This window comes from Taudactylus pleione, unplaced genomic scaffold (genome assembly GCF_031769625.1).
Source record: "Taudactylus pleione unplaced genomic scaffold, aTauple2 ptg000070l, whole genome shotgun sequence".
NCBI lineage: Eukaryota > Metazoa > Chordata > Amphibia > Anura > Myobatrachidae > Taudactylus > Taudactylus pleione.
In genome coordinates, this window is record NW_028284472.1 from 6478471 (window position 1) to 6495000 (window position 16530).

At 41.4% G+C, this 16530-nt stretch overlaps 1 protein-coding gene across 4 annotated transcripts in view; it reads left to right on the plus strand.

Annotated features, from left to right (window-relative positions):
* The first annotated feature begins 12264 nt into the window (after positions 1 to 12264).
* Positions 12265 to 16530, plus strand: part of TFAP2B (transcription factor AP-2 beta) — a 51481-nt gene continuing 47215 nt past the window's right edge. For 2 of the 4 annotated variants that reach the window (XM_088467226.1, XM_088467228.1), the window contains exons 1-2: positions 12265 to 12372; positions 16099 to 16530. The exon at positions 16099 to 16530 is cut by the window's right edge. In XM_088467226.1, the coding sequence (XP_088323352.1) occupies positions 12325 to 12372; positions 16099 to 16530 (480 nt within the window). In that variant the 5' untranslated portion in view covers positions 12265 to 12324. Of the gene's footprint in view, positions 12373 to 14673; positions 15039 to 16098 lie in introns of those variants that run through there. The other 2 variants (XM_088467227.1, XM_088467229.1) reach the window with 1 other exon arrangement.

Genomic DNA, 16530 nt, shown 5'->3' on the forward strand with positions numbered 1-16530 from the left:
CTAGGCATTAATCTTTGTGTACAATACAGACTGCATTTTAGCAACAACTGTAAAACACAGAAAGCATAGCTTTGGGTGTCATACAATACAGAGAGCATGCTGTGGATCATTATACAATACAGAGAGCATCCTAATTACAACTATCCATTATATAGAGCATCTTAGAGAATGTCATACATACAGAGAGCATGTTATTGTCCAACATTCAATACAGAAAGCATGATAGTGTCCACTATTGTTACGATCACCTGGAAACCTCCATGTAAGACCTCTAGAAGAGTGACCTTGATGACTGAGGCGCGTCCTCGGTGGCTGAGGTGCGCCCATGATGACTGAGGGGTGCCTTTGGTGGCTGAGGTGCAACCTTGTTGGCAGTGGTAACCAGGCCGAAGGCAGATGTCACACGTAGATGTTATATGAGCAGCTCGGCTGAAAGCAAGGTCACAGATAGGAAGTTGCCACTCAGGGGTCGCTAGCAGAGGTTGCACTTGAGATGGCAGGAGTTGCTACTCTGGATGGTACTGGCAGCATATCAGAGAGCAGCTAGGTGGTCGACAGATGTACAGCAGGAAGAGAACAGGATAACTGTGAGGTCTGGCAGGCATCTAACTAGCAGAGTTCCTGACTGACCGAATGTGAACCAGGGTTTACCCGGCAAGATAAGATGGCACTGGTCCAGCAAGCTTATAAAAGATACTCCACCAATAGCGTGCTAGTGCAGAGATGAATTAATTGCCAGCAGCTGGTGCACTTCATGTCTACCCGGTAGTACTTGTTGTAGCAGTACTCGCAGCTGCCTGGCATCTTGGTCTCCCAGCAACCACAGGCACTGTCCCAGTTCAGCATCCACATTGCCTGGTGACTGGGGAGACTGTCAAATCCTGTGGCCAGAAGACACGACATCCCAGATGACCGGCTACAATTGGAACCCACGAAGGTCACAAGCCGCAACAGTGGCTTGTGACAACCATATAATACAAAGAGTAACATTGTTCCTGCCATACATGACAGAGAGCATCCCAATGGCCATCATACAATACAGAGAGCATCCTAGAGACTACTATAAAATACAGAGTATTCTGCAAGTGACAGCTATACTTACAGATAGCATCCTAGTGAATGGCACACATTACAGAGAGCATGCTAGAGTCCACCATACTATAAAGATAGAGATGTAGTGTCCACTATATAATTTAGAGAGCAACTTAGTGATAATCATGCAATACAGAGATAATCCTAAAAATCACCATGCAATATAGACAGTATCCTAGTGATCACTGGGTCTCATTCAGACCCGCTCGCGAGCACAGGACGCTCGCAAGCGGGTTGATGGTACCCAAATGCACATGCGCATGACGGAGGCTGCTCCGTCGTGCTCATGCGCGAGACCCGGCGAGCGACGGGGAAGCCGTCGCTCGGGGTCTCAAACCAAAGTGGGTTTGTGCTGTCGATGGTGAGTGACAGCACGCCCCCTTTGGTGGGCATGCCGGGGGGTGTGGCTGCCCAGACGGAGCCGTTCCCATGGGAACGCCTACCGTCTGGGTCCGGCCCCACTGACATCACTAGTGATGTCAGTGGGAGTGATTTTGGCTCTGATAGAGCTAAAATCACTCCAGGGCTTGCGGCAGCGAGCCCCTACTGCGGCAGCGAGCCCCTACCGCGGGGTCTCGTCGCAAGCCCGATGGACGCTCGCATAAGCTGTGGGTGGTAATCCACAGCTATGCGAGCGTCCAGGAGGACACACCAAAAAAAAAAAACGCCCTGATTCAGAGCGGGCACTCGTTCAGAGCATCCGGCTCTGAATCAGGCCCACTGTGCAATACAGAGAAAAACCTACTGTCTGCCATACATTACAGAGAGCATCCTAGTGATTGTCATACAGACAGCAACCTATTTACAGTCAACTTCTACTATATAAAAGCAAAAGTTTGTCCTTCAGTCTTTTTCTACACAAATCCACAGTTTACTTGCCAAGATCATGAAATTTTACATACGAGCGTATTAAAACACGACGGAGGCAACTTAAAAAATTATAGATCGAAATTAATTACTGTTAATTTTTAATTAATTAAAAACCACAATTTTTGCATAGCATTCGCCCTCTACAGGTCAGGTCCAGTATTAGAAAAGGATTTAGCTTATCTACTATTTTTGTTTTCTATCTTCTCTACTATATGAAAGCGAAAATTTGTCCTTCTGTCTTTCTATACAAATCCACAGTTTACAAGCGAAGATCGTGAAATTTTACATATGAGCGTATTAAAACACGGAGGAGGCAACTAAAAAAATGTTAAATCGAAATTAATGACTGTTAATTTTTAATTAAAAAACACAATTTTTGCTGGACGCTCATTGTGGGGCCTCACGGCATATGGGTAGGGCCTCGGAGCAAGCGTTTTCTGTTGTCAGGTTTTGTCATGGTCTTAATGTTTATTATCGAAGAGAGCTTTAGCAGGCTTTGCCAGCATTCTCAGCTCTCTGACTATACGGAATTACGCAACAACATTGACTTCTTTCTTCGAACTATGTCAAAATGATGACTTTGCAAGGACCCTGCTATACTATGAGCTGCTAAAATATTACACATGGAACGCTTCTTGAAAAGTTTCTATGCGCAGAAAACAGGTAGTCGCTGTAGATGGTCATCCTGGTATCAGAGCAACAGAAGCTCTTGGCCATGTTTACACTGTAAATCCGACAAATTTTGAATGCTTCTCTCTCCGAAGTTTGCTTTACACCATCACAGGTCCTACTTCCTTCGAAGACCTTAGGACTGTTGATGGGGAAGTTTGTCACACTTTTTGTGAGGCCTGCCTAAGGAGACATAGTACAATATAAATAGCACACTAGTGTCTACTATACAATACAGAGAGTAACTTAGGAGTTCCTTCAGACCTGGTCGCAAGCGGGCGCTTGATCGTACGCGGCTGATGTTAAGCGACCGCGCATGCATATGCTTTGTACTACGCGTGTGCAAACTACTCAGAGCGATCGGAATCCGATAACTCGCCAAGCAAAGACAGCCCAGTGTAAGGAGTGACAAGAGAGGCCGTTTGTGGGTGGTAACAGGGGCAGGACAGTAATAATGGGGGAGTGGAGGTGCAAACGCAGGCGTGTCTGAGTGTTGCAACGCCGTTTCAGAGGCGTCCATAATTAACAGCCTGCACCATAGTACACGTCACATGCCTGGTATTTACACTGAAGTCCTCGCAGTGCTTGCGGTAAGGTAAGGTAACCACAAGAGCTGCGATCCCTTCCGATTGTCCTCGATGTGCCAATGTTTTAATACACTTCCTCTACATACGCTAATGGGCGTCTGCATACACAAAGTGATCGCTCGCCCAAACAAAGTATGCGTGCTTATGCTTTTCCGAGCGAGCGCCTGCCATGCCGTTACTTTGAAGAATATGCATACGCTGGGGGCGAGCGATCACATCTAGCGAGTGGCTCTTAATCAGGTCCTTAGTGTCTACCATACATCACAGAGAGCACTGAATGCTAATAAAACAGACAGAAAGAGCAGCCTCATATAGACAGGAGGACGGCATTTTAATGAAACATCCAGATGGGCAAATCCTAGCATTTCTTGGAAATAATAATAATAATAATAATAATAATAATAATAATAATAATAATAATATAAATAATATAAATTATAATAATAATAATAATATTTATCAAATTAGGAGAAATATAAAACACTCATTCTGGCATGATGTATGGGTGATGTACAGTGTGCACAAATCCGGTATATATGGTAGGCTTACATTGTGCATTTTCATGTGCATCCCTTATGGGACTGCGAACACCATGTAGGGGCAATGTATGGGTGATGTAGGAGTGATGTAGGGGTGATGCAGAGTGCAGTTGCCGGCGTTCAAATGCTGTCACAATCTCCGTGCATCACTCTTAATTGAATTAAAGCCTTTAAGTATTTGGCTGGTGGTTAATATGACTACTTCACAGTACTGACTTGGGTTTGATTCCCACCAAGACCCCATCTGTGTGGGGTTTGTATGTGCTCTCCATATTTGTGTGGGTGCTCTGGTTTCCTTCCACAATCCAAAAACAATCTGATGACAAATAAACCCTAATGTGTGTACATCTGGTAGGGAATATACTATAGATCATAAGCTGCACTGAGGCAGGGACCAATGTGAATGGTCAAGTATTCTCTGCAAAGTGCTATGAAATATGCATGCGTTATAAAAATAACTGGTAATAAATAATAAATTATAGGTCATTTGTAGGATTCAAATTTTGGCATACCAAGTGAGGCCACTACCCCTTAGATACGCTCATGCTGGTATGCTGGTGACACCTGCCAGTTCCTCTATATAGCACAGAGGTAAGTACAGAAGTACAGAAGTATGGACTCACATTCTCTACCACTCTGACCTACAGTACAAGAAACCAGCCCACCTTCAGCCAGAAACAAGGGAAGGGAGGAGATGACGATATATACTTCCAATGCAAAGCTTCTTACCTAAATATGCTTCGTCTGACCTGAGGGTTAACCCACTTGTGCCTGCTGTCATGGAGGGAAATAATGAAAAGTAGTCACAAAAATGGATGGATGGATGGATGATGGATGATGGATGGATGGATGATGGATGGATGGATGGATGGATGGATGGATGGATGGATGGATGGATGGATGATGGATGGATGGATGGATGGATGGATGGATGGATGGATGGATGGATGGAGATGAGTATCTAACTCCATGGGGCAGATTTCCTAAAGCTTCTAAAAATGATAAGTGGAGATGCTTCCCACAGCAACCAATCAGATACTAGCTATCATGTTTCTACTGCATCCTAAAAAATGATAGTTAGAATCTGATTGGTTGCATGATTAGGGCAACACCCCTACTTCTCTGCTTTAGTAGCTTAATAAACCTACCCCTACACATCTAACTTTCCCTCGAAGAGCTAGTAACTCCTTTGGGCACTGGTGCTACCGCTACTCTGACACACAAATGTTCTTTCCCTCATCCCTCTCAGCAACGTCTCTCTCTCTCTCCTTTCTGGTTTCTTCAATAAGTCAAACGCTGAGCTCCTCATCCCCCCATCCTCATCCACCCCGCCACATACCTCTCACCATAGGCAACCACACTCTCCTCTGTCAATGTCCATTGTCTGGGTGTCAACTGTAACTTCAATCCCTCCATCACTCTCCACATTGCAGTCTCTATCCTGGGTCTGTAGTGTCCACTTGTGAAATATCAGAATATGACACTTCGGAACCATTGACGCTGCCAAAACTCTCATTCACTCTCTCAATATATTCCACCTTGATCATGTGACATGCGTTCCTCTAGCCTCACTCTCGTCTGTATCTCCCTGCTTCAGTTCATCCTCGCCAATGGAACAAGGCTGATTTTTCTCTCCTGTCACTCCACTTCCTAATGTGCAAGGATGGGTGTCCACTTTTAGCTCCTGTACATGCTGAAGTGCTGGTTGCTGCATCCTTATATGCCACCATCGGTTGCACTATCGAATAGAGAACCAGCTTTATGTCAGGTGCAGTTTCTCTGTCTGACCACGGCCCCCGATGTTTGCAGCTGTGCGTCTGTGAATGCAGCTGCTTGCACTGACAATCGTACGACACTCCCACAGCATGCCCATTGAATGGACCATTTTGTGTGCACCTCTAGTCACCTCCTAGTCCTTTGAAAAATCTGTGTGTAACACACAGCGAAACGCGTCAGGGACCGGCTTTGTCAGCTTATTTAGCTTTAAATATACTTACAGACTTTTTATCCTGGTGCCCTCTTCATCCAGGATTTCCAGCTCAGCTACCATGGATCACAAGGGAACTGATTTCTAGGTGTGTAGTCTCACTGCTAAAAGGACCCTGAACCACAGACGTAACTAGACTTTTTGATGCCCTGTGCCAGAGAGAGCATTGGCGCCCCCCCGCATTTGCGCCCCCCCCCTCCATTTTTTAAATAGGGACATAAGATAATGCACCTGAAAAAGACCCAATGGCTTCATGGGGAAGGGCCCGGGAAGAGATAGGGGTAGTCCTGGAGCAGGAGATGCTGGGGAAAAAGTAGAGGAAGCTACAAGTAGGAATGATAATAAACAGGAAAAATGACAGGCCCGAACAGCACCCCCTGCCCTGCGGTGCCCTGTGCCATGGCACTGGTCGCACTACCTAAATATCATATATACTGTATGTAGAGCTGACAATTGCTAATACACATGTATTATTTAAAGACTATGGATTTGTATTGTCATTGATATTATATATATTTATATTTATTTATATATATATATTTTTTTTTCTTAGGTTCAGATTCTACTTCTACTGGACATAAGGGTATGACCAGCTCCAGGGAACAGATAAGCATGTAGTGTGAGTGCGGGTGAATGAGTGAGTGAATGTGTAATAAAGTAATAAAACCTTTGGTGTGTGTGTACTGTGATTTTTTTAAAATATTTTTTCACAGTGAGGGTACAGGTGCCAGCAATCTGCTTGCACTTGTGGTTCTACAATTGCTGCAGGGTATTCTGGCTGGGACTTGTAGTCCCACTGTGAAGAACAATATAAATACTTGATTTAACCCATTATCCCTGCTCCCACCACCACCAGGGTTGTTTGATCCTCAGTAGGGTGAACCCCATTATTATTATTTTTTTTTGGGGGGGGTGGTGTAACCACTCTCCAAGGATTGTCAGCCCTGGGCTGACCAGTTCGGGGCTGGAGAATGGTTTGGTAGGGAGACCCCACGCTGTGTGTATTACCACCCCGGCTGGTTCAGCACAGTGGTGACTATAGGTAAATAAGGGGAACCACATGTCAGTTTTTCCCCCAATTTTCCTGTCTCAGAACAAGCTCAAGGGTCCAGGGCTGGTTATGCTTCTGAGGGTGCACTCAGAGGGTATCAGAGGGTATCACTGATCTCTGCAGCACTTCTGCCAAACACGCAGCTGACAGGCAGGTCTATACATTTTAGTCCAAATACGACCGAACCAGCTCACTATCAAACACGATTCAGTCAAACACGAGGCTTTGTAAATTTGTGTGTTTGATTGGGAAAAACTCACTTGATTAGAACTAACAAAGGCTTCGGTGGCTCAGAAGTAGACTTTAGCTGAGGTAACTCTGGAACAAGGTATTTGCAGTTAGCACCTGTAATAGTACAACAGAGGGTTATCCACCAAGGATTCACCGGCAGCCTGAGTACATTGATGTAGCTTTATTTAAATCTAACAAAGTAACTGTGCTCAGCCTTTCTGTGCCATATATTTGGAAAATTGTTTAAAAAAACATGTGATGGGCGTCCTGAGAAATCATCAAGAAGTGGGAATTGGTCATTAACTGGAACCCCACCAACGACCATTGTAGGCCAGATCATACTGTCCTGGAAACACCTTTATCAGTGATCAGACAGACTATCGGGTCTTCTCACCTATTTTGTTATTCCTCAGTCTTGTTTTTTTTTACTTTTTTTTATCACAACTATAAAACACAACCAGAATGTGTTAGCGGCGCTATTAAATAATTGTTACTAAATAAATAAGGTAAATCGCAGTTCTTTGGCAGTAGTCCATTAGGACAGAGCAGTATAAGCAGACATGAACACACCTAGGTAAAGACAGGAAGCTGGAGTTCAAATTAAATCATCTCTTGCCTCCCACCCCCCCACATAAAGTCATTGTTACGCCCCTGATAATACCATCATAGTAGCAGTTTTTGGAACTGCCCAGTACAGACAAATAATGTCAGCATAATGCAGATGGAAAGGCGTTTAATATAAACAAGGAACATGTAATTTCGGAGTCCACCCCCCAACCACTTACGCATCATCCCCTTCGCTAATTGCAATGTCCTAAAATGCTGACTTTTTAGATTGATTTCCTATATAACTTTAATGAATTGAGCAAGTTTGGAGACACCAGAACAGTATTTATTACTTGTCTCTTTTTTGTCTATGGTTCAATTACAAAAAGAGAAGTACCTCTAAGCAAACCTTCTCAATCCCTTAATTATATTTCAAATAATCTCAATCCTCAGAATGGAGCATTATTTTCTCTGTTTGTACATAAGTGTGTACATTCAGGCCCTTATCCTGCAATCAGAGAGGAACGACCTCTACCCACCCAACTCAGTCCATCACAAGATGATAAATATCGCTCAGTTGCGGACGCCACCATCTCAGCCTGCAACAACAGGTACAGTATGTGCGTGCAGCAACAGGCAGGTGATGTTCCTAACCAGAATCTGCATTGCATCATTGCACTTTTGTTAATGACCTTTAGATCCATGGCTCCAGAATGGTCTGCAAATATTTTCCCTAAAACTTTTCTTTCACTGAATCCTGCTTCCCCTGTTCTGGTTGCTAGATTGAGCTACGGACGGCTCTGAACAGGAGACGTTTAATTTAGGTCACTTTGTATATTTCTACAGAAAAGCTATGCAGACTGGTCACTTACTGGCTGAATGTTTGGTTAGAGAACCACCTACCTCATTAAACTGCAATAAATGTATTTAAACTTGCATAATCGGGCTTATTCTAAGTCAGTCGCCCCCCGCGATCGTTTATCCGTGCGTCTTGTACTTTCTCTATTATTCAAATGCGATAACCTGCCTTGGTGTGTCCTAAGTCTACGCGACTGAGGGGTCTACTTACTAAGCAGTGTTAGGAGACAGAGTGAAAAGTAATAAGGTGTCAGCCAATCAGCTCCCAACTGTCATGTTTCAAACACAGCCTGTGAGATGACAGTTAGGAGCTGATTGGCTGGCACCTTATCACTTTTCACTCTGTCTCCTAACACTGCTTAGTAAATAGACCCCTGAATGCGCTAACCTTATCCAGCCTACCGTGTTAGCGTCGGTGTACACAGTCGTCATTACTAGTACCTAGATCTCTGCCAGTCCCGCGCTTGGTGTAAATTATCCATCTGAAAAGGAGTCGGATTACCATACGATTACTACAAGGACGCAACAGCATTTTAATACACGCCCAGAAGACACTCACAACACCCTCGTGAAATCCCAATGGAAATTAGCTTTACCGCATGACTCAGTAGTACTCCCCGCCCATTTGCCACCCATTTCACACTAATCTGTTACCGCTCATGAACGTAGATGGAGATTTGAGGCATGTGCAAAGCAAAATTTCAGACGAACACACATATACACAGAAGGGAAATAAATGCCCCAATGTCTTAAAAATATTATTGTCAACATTATAAAGTCCCAGGCCTAGGACAGAACACAAATGATAGGACTAATTCAACATGGGGAACACTTTTAATCCAAATTCCACTCATTCTTGCAGCCCAGGTTGTAAAAATGATTCTCTCCTGTAAGCGCAGTATAACGCAGGACATCGCATACAGGGCATGATCCAGCAAGGAACACACAGGAGGGAACGCATGCACCCGTCCGCTGCGAGAATATGCTAATTAATGCATACGCACAGAGACAGCAGCACAACATGCAGGCGCCCAGCCCCATATTACGCCACACATCTCCCTTTACTCGCAGCCTGATCAGTACGCAAGATAGCGTAAACATCGGTAACATCGAGAACCATCGGACCCATTAGCATAATAGTGGTTGGGCTGATCTGCTGCAGGATTGTGTACAGCTTACGGTATGGCTGCGTTTGCTGCCACACTGCCTTAATTATACACGCCCCTATAATGGCGTCCCAACGCACAGCTACGCCTGCGTTTGCCTGACCACCCCCGTCACCACTCACAAACGGCACTTCCTGTCAATCAATTTCGGAAGGGTCTGCGTACACACTGTGTGCAGTCTGCGTACCCTAACCCGATTGCACTGGCTAGTTCGTGCAAGCGCATTGCGATGCATACGCATGCGCAGTGCGAAAATATCGGCCAAGTGCGTGCGCTCTCTCCTGTGCGTTCCTTGCTGAATTGAGCCCTCAGTGCCTTATATATCTCAATGTCTGCCGCTTGCATTTCATAAGCCACAGCATCAGCAAAATGGAAGCTGTCCTGCAGTCGTGCATAAAACATAAGCTTCAGTATAGTATAGTGCATTGCTGGAAATTGTCCAATAGAGGGCGCTATTGGCCAATTTACCTGTTGGTTTCTTTTCGACGCATATTTATACTTATAATGTTTTACCAGCTTACAAGGATTTTAAAATCATTTATGACTTTATGGTTTCAATGAATTTTACTACAGGAGGTACAGAAAATAGATATTCTATATCACATGATCCATTAAAAATATGTTTGATACAGTAGATGTTATCACCAAAAATGTATTATTTGATTAGAGCAAAGAACTAATAGTAATAATAATGATAATCATCATAATAAATATGTTCTTGCTATTTCACTACTTCATACCTGCCTGTCCATCATTACATATCATTTATTTGAGTATCTATCTCTCTGTCTCTCTCTCCTACTGATACATTGATTAATAGAAATTATCTACCTAACATTCTAACTAACTAGAGCTGTCTAATTTATCCTGCATCTATCAACCTGTCTGTCATGTATCTATATATATATATATATATATGTATATATATATGTGTGTGTGTGTGTGTATGTATATATATATATATATATTATTATTATTTTTTTTTCTGTATCTAACTTATATCTATGTTTGCATCGAATTACGTATCTTCCTATATACCTCTGTATCCAAGGATATGTCTCTCAGTCTACCCTATATTTATCTGTCTCTCTAGCAGTCACATGTTTGGCAGGGCTTCGGATAATCAGGTATATACACCATACAGTGTGTTAGTATTTAAGCTTGTCGTATTATTTTTGGTGTAAATAAATAACCATCTGATTATTATGAAGACTTTAATTGCTGCCACCACTCTCAGCTATAGATATTACACTGAGACTCCTTGTCCCCCTGCTGTGTATTGTCATTCACCAGTATTACACAGTCTATCGTAAGCAATTAAAACAGAATATATTATATATATATATATATATATATATATATATACATATATAGATATATAGATAGATAGATAGATAGATAGATAGATAGATAGATAGATAGATAGATAGACACTTAAAACTGTGTGTGGGTAAATATATATACATATATGTGTTTATATACTAGTATATATAACAATACAAACATAAATATATACACTTATGTATGTGTGTGGGTAAATATATATACATATCTGTGTTTATATACTAGTATATATAACAATACACATAAATATATAGGTTGCCAGCAATGTGATGCTGCCACTTTGTAATAAGCTAAATCTCTAGTTTTCTCCCTTCTACATCATTCTATACACATGGGGGTAACACTGTGTCTGTATGTGCCCCCTCTTATATCACATGTATCTCTCCCATATATCACATCTCAGCTATTACACCTCCCTGTAGTGCATGGTCCGTGTACCTGCCAGTTACCGGCGCCCTCTGCTCTCTTCTCGCTACAATTTACCTTTATATATTAACTTACAGACTGCTCCGTTCCTGCCAGAAATAGCCGTCTGCCGAGGGGTCACCGCCTATGTAACATATAATAAGCTTACTAAATACTGTAAGATCTAAGATGTACTAAATGTTTCCTATGCTCAGACTGAATCCTTAGTGATAAGATACAATTATATATTTTTATTGTTTTAAAGAAAATTTGTTACAATTGATCGATTTATTTATAAAAAAAAATCAAGTCCTCAACCTTTACATATATCTTATAAACACAAGTGTGTGTATAAATGCACAAAATATCTAAATACGGACGTGTATATTTATATATATATATATATATATATATACAGTATATATATATATATATATATATATATATATATGGGATGAATGTAAGTGGGGAATATATATATATATATATATATATATATATAAAGGTCCACACACGGATACATGCAGACAAAAATATGCACACACATGTATGTGTGTATGTATATGTATACAGTACTTTATACTATATATATATATATATATATATGTATATACCTTACAACAGCTGGCACTACTGTACTAGTATGGAATAGTACATATCTATCCCCCCCACACACACACACACAGTATATATGAGTTGCAAGCTACTGTACATGGCACACCAATGACACATATGCAGGGCTCCATGTGCATGATAAGAGGGGGGGGGGGGTGTTCTGCAAGCTCAGCCTTTTGTTCACAGCCCCAGATAGTGGTTGCTGTTCTGTGAGGTGGGTTCGTTGGTTGGATTTGGTGCCTGTCCCCCCCCCCACCACCACCACCACCCCAGCACCCCCCACATCCAGTAGTGTGTGGCTGATTGCAGACAGGGAGTCAGTGAGAGGCAGACAGCTGCTCCCAGCGCACTCCTCACTACCATCATGCTCTGGAAACTGGTGGAGAATGTCAAGTATGAAGATATCTACGAGGTAAAGGACTCTGCTTTATTCTGTATCCTACCCACCTGGGGGACCCTAACCATTATCCGGTGCGTCCACCTGCCTGAGCCCTGAGAGGCTCCCTACAATGCTGGGTATGGGGTATGCCAGCTACAGTATATGCAGCCTCTTCTCTAGCTCTCACGCTCGGTCTTAGATTATTTATATATATATATATATATATATATATATATATATATAATTTATTTATTATAATTTTGTAACATTTATTATATATATATATATATATATATATCTCTACACACAAAATTATATATATATATATATATATATATATATATATATATATATATATATATATATATATATATATATAGTATCTGTGGTCCAGAACTCTTTATATCTTGTAGAATTATATATTTTTTTCCTGGTGTATTTCTCCATTTTATTTTTATTTTCATTTATTGTGATTTAAATATTACTTGTCAGTTTTAAAAGAAACATCTAAAGAATAAAATCAGTGTTGGGATTCCCCATGAAGTTATATAGCGCAAACTTTATAGATTAAATGTAATTAATGGCATTGTAACCATCGCTTCGTTTTGCTTTAGATTGTAACTGTGCTGTTAAGTCATGGTCAGGTAAATGCAATGGACCTTCACGCTATAAACTTTTTGGAAGAATCTAATTTTCTATGCATTTGTGGATTGTTTTGGCTTGTCCCCTGTCGGAGAGGTGTAATGCATGGCATGTTTTGTTGCTGTGTGTGTGTTGTGTGGGGGTGTGGGGGTGGGATGGGGGTGGACGGGTGATTTGGGACCCTGGCAGGGTGAGTGTGAGGAGAGGTCACTCAGCTACTGAGAGGAGTTATTGGTTACAGGGGGCTCAGAGGTCAGCACCATACCTTAGGAGTTAGGAAAAGAGAGCAGGGAGCCAGAGCCAGGGAAGAAGATTTTGTAGTTTATGTAATAATAATAAATATGTGTGAGGTGGCTGGAGCTGGGACCAGTACTAATATAATACTGAGAATGCACAAAGAGATGCTCAAAAGAAAAAGCATTCGGAGAGTCAGGCTGGCCCCCAGTCACTGCAGGCGGCCGGCTCCCAGATAAGGGGGGAAGTCACTGCTCTCAATAGCGTCAGTCACGCTAATTACCAACACAATCCGGCATATGCTGCTTTAGTTCCGCGCAATGGAAGACTCTCTCTCTCCCTCTTTCTCTCTCTCTCGCCCTCTCTCTTTCTCTCTCTCTTTCTTTCTCTCTCTTTATCTCTCTCCCACTTTATTTTTCTCCATCACAACTGCAGAGTAGTTTGTTCTCCCTTCCATCACTTCAATTCAACTCTATTTGACTTCTTAATTGTTACAAACGCCCAGTCAATGTGCAAAACACAAAGCTTCGCCCCAATGCACTGTATAGATGTACACAATGCACTGTATAGATGTACACACATACACAATACACAAATAAATATGGGTATCTATACTGTGCTACACTTCGTATTAATTTCCCCTGTAATTCTGTGCTTAATGTAATACCCTTACCTTGAACAATTAAATGATTGTTAAAATAATAATAATAATAATAATAATAATAATAATAGTTAACATGTTTTTTTTCCACCAAATAAATGTGTAACAAATAAACAAATGAGCAGACCTATTCCTTAGCTACACAATTATGTATCTGCAGGAAAAACAAAAATTTGGGTTAAAAAAAATCTGTGTTTATTTTTTTTTCTCAGCACAAAATATGCAACAAACAAAACAGATAATGACGGGCAGGCTGGTTTTGCCAGTTCGCAGAACATCAAAAGACAGTTGAAATTGCCCCGTGGCTGTCAAATGAAACTAGAAATTCACTTTAAAAAAAAATCAGCCTAAAAAAAAAAAAATTCCCTTATAGTTGTTTGTCCAGTCACGCACAGAATGCGTTATTACGCATCACTGCGCCAAACAGGGTCATAGGAAAACCTTTGTTTAAAAAAAAAACAACAACAGAGAAGTGTTAATCACTGAGGGCTATTAAAAAGGTATAATTAATTAAGTGAAAGAGAAGATAAAAAAAATATATATATATAAATATATATATATATATTTTTTTTTTATTTCGCCTCTAGCCTCACTTATAGTAATGATTCCATAATCAAGTGCGGCGGTGTGTGGTGCTCACACTGACTGTCCTCAAACTTTAATTGACACTGTTCATCCTTCCCCTGGTAAACTTTTTTTTTTTTTTTGTAGCCAAGACATCCTCCAGCCAGCCCCCTTGTCTGATTACATCTAGTAATTCTCCACTGAATGCACGTCACTGACAATGGTAGGGGAGCTGTAGAGCTGGCTGCAGTCTCATGCTCCCTGCTCCCTTTACAGAAGTGGTGTAATATTAATAGTCATGAATATCAATTATTATGAGGCGGTGTAGAGCGGCGGTGGGAAGGGGCGTCCCAGCATTCTGAGTCTAGCCTTGGGTAGAAGAGGATTACATCTGGAGCTGAAAGGAACACACTCAGAGAGAGGGGACAAAACCCATTTCCTCATTTTGGGGCAATTTTTGATGGATAGTTTTGGAAATCTCTCCAGAAGTTTTGCAGTGTCTCCACTCCACAATACACTATTTTATTTGATTTAATTGTTTCAAGGCATTTTCTTTTGGCAATTCGTCCAGATGTTAGTCCACACCTATTCAGCTATGGTGAGTTTCATTCATGTATTTTTTTTTTTGCTGTTTATTTATTTTTATGCCCACTGCTCTTCAATTCTGCATTTTCCCTTTAACGCCTTCGGCTTAGTAATTTAGGGCAATAATTGCAAAGGCTGCAGCTGGCTCTCTCTGATTTCTTATTATCGGTGTGAGGTGGACCAGAGTCAGCTGGTGAGGGAGGAAAACTTCCCAGATATTGCTGTTGGCGATTTGGACTGCATTATTCCTGAAATACCTTCTCTCTCACTCTCTCTCTCTCTTTCTCACTCTCTCTCTCTTCCCAATATGCACTGAGCAGGGATAACTTAAACTCCTCATCTCTAGACAAGACTTTTATTTCCACATGTATGATCCACTGAATATTCAGTAATTATTGTAAAAGGTGTTTGGGTTTAGTCTCCCACTTTTTTTTTTATTATAATATAAAAAAGAAAATATTATTATTATTATTATTATTATTATTATTATTATTATTATTATTATTATTATTATTATTTAGTAAGTCATTGGATTGTGACCTGTTTATATATATATGTATAAAAATAAAATTTAACTTTGACAATAAAACTCTGAAAAGTGATGCTGAGTATACGAATTTATTGGGGTAGTGAGGTGGGGAAGTATAAAACAATATTTAAAATTAATTGTAAAAGTTGATGTTTGTAAACTTACCTTCGTTTTTATTTAACTTGAAAACATTTTTTATTTAACATAATATGAGTGTAAATTACTTTATTTAGTATATACAAATGCACGCCTAGAAATAAACAGGACACAAATATTTATTATTATTATTATTATTATTATTATTATTATTATTATTATTAGTAGTAGTAGTAGTAGTAGTAGTAGTAGTAGTAGTAGTAGTAGTAGTAGTAGTAGTAGTAGTATCATTATTATTTCATGCCCTTGTACTGAGGTAATTTCATGGTGTTTATATTTTTCATTTGCAGTTGCACTATATTTAGAAATTACTATATTTGGGTTTTTATTTAGGTATCCTGTGTTTCTGGTGCTTGTTTTAAAGAATGATTGTCTAATTCTCCCACAGGACCGCCATGACGGTGTGCCCAGCCACAGTTCCAGGCTGTCCCAGTTGGGGTCAGTCTCCCAAGGACCCTATTCCAGTGCTCCTCCGCTGTCCCACACACCTTCCTCGGACTTTCAGCCCCCTTACTTCCCGCCACCCTACCAGCCGCTGCCCTACCACCAGAGCCAGGACCCTTACTCCCATGTCAACGACCCCTACTCCTTAAATCCTCTGCACCAGCCCCAGCAGCACCCATGGGGGCAGCGCCAGAGGCAAGATGTCAGCTCGGACACTGGATCTCTGTTGCCCCAGCCTAGAGCCTCTCTACCCCAGCTCTCTGGACTGGACCCCAGGAGGGACTACCACTCAGTCAGGCGGCCAGATGTGCTCCTACACTCTGCCCACCATGGCCTGGACTCCGGCATGGGGGACAGTCTGTCCTTGCATGGGATC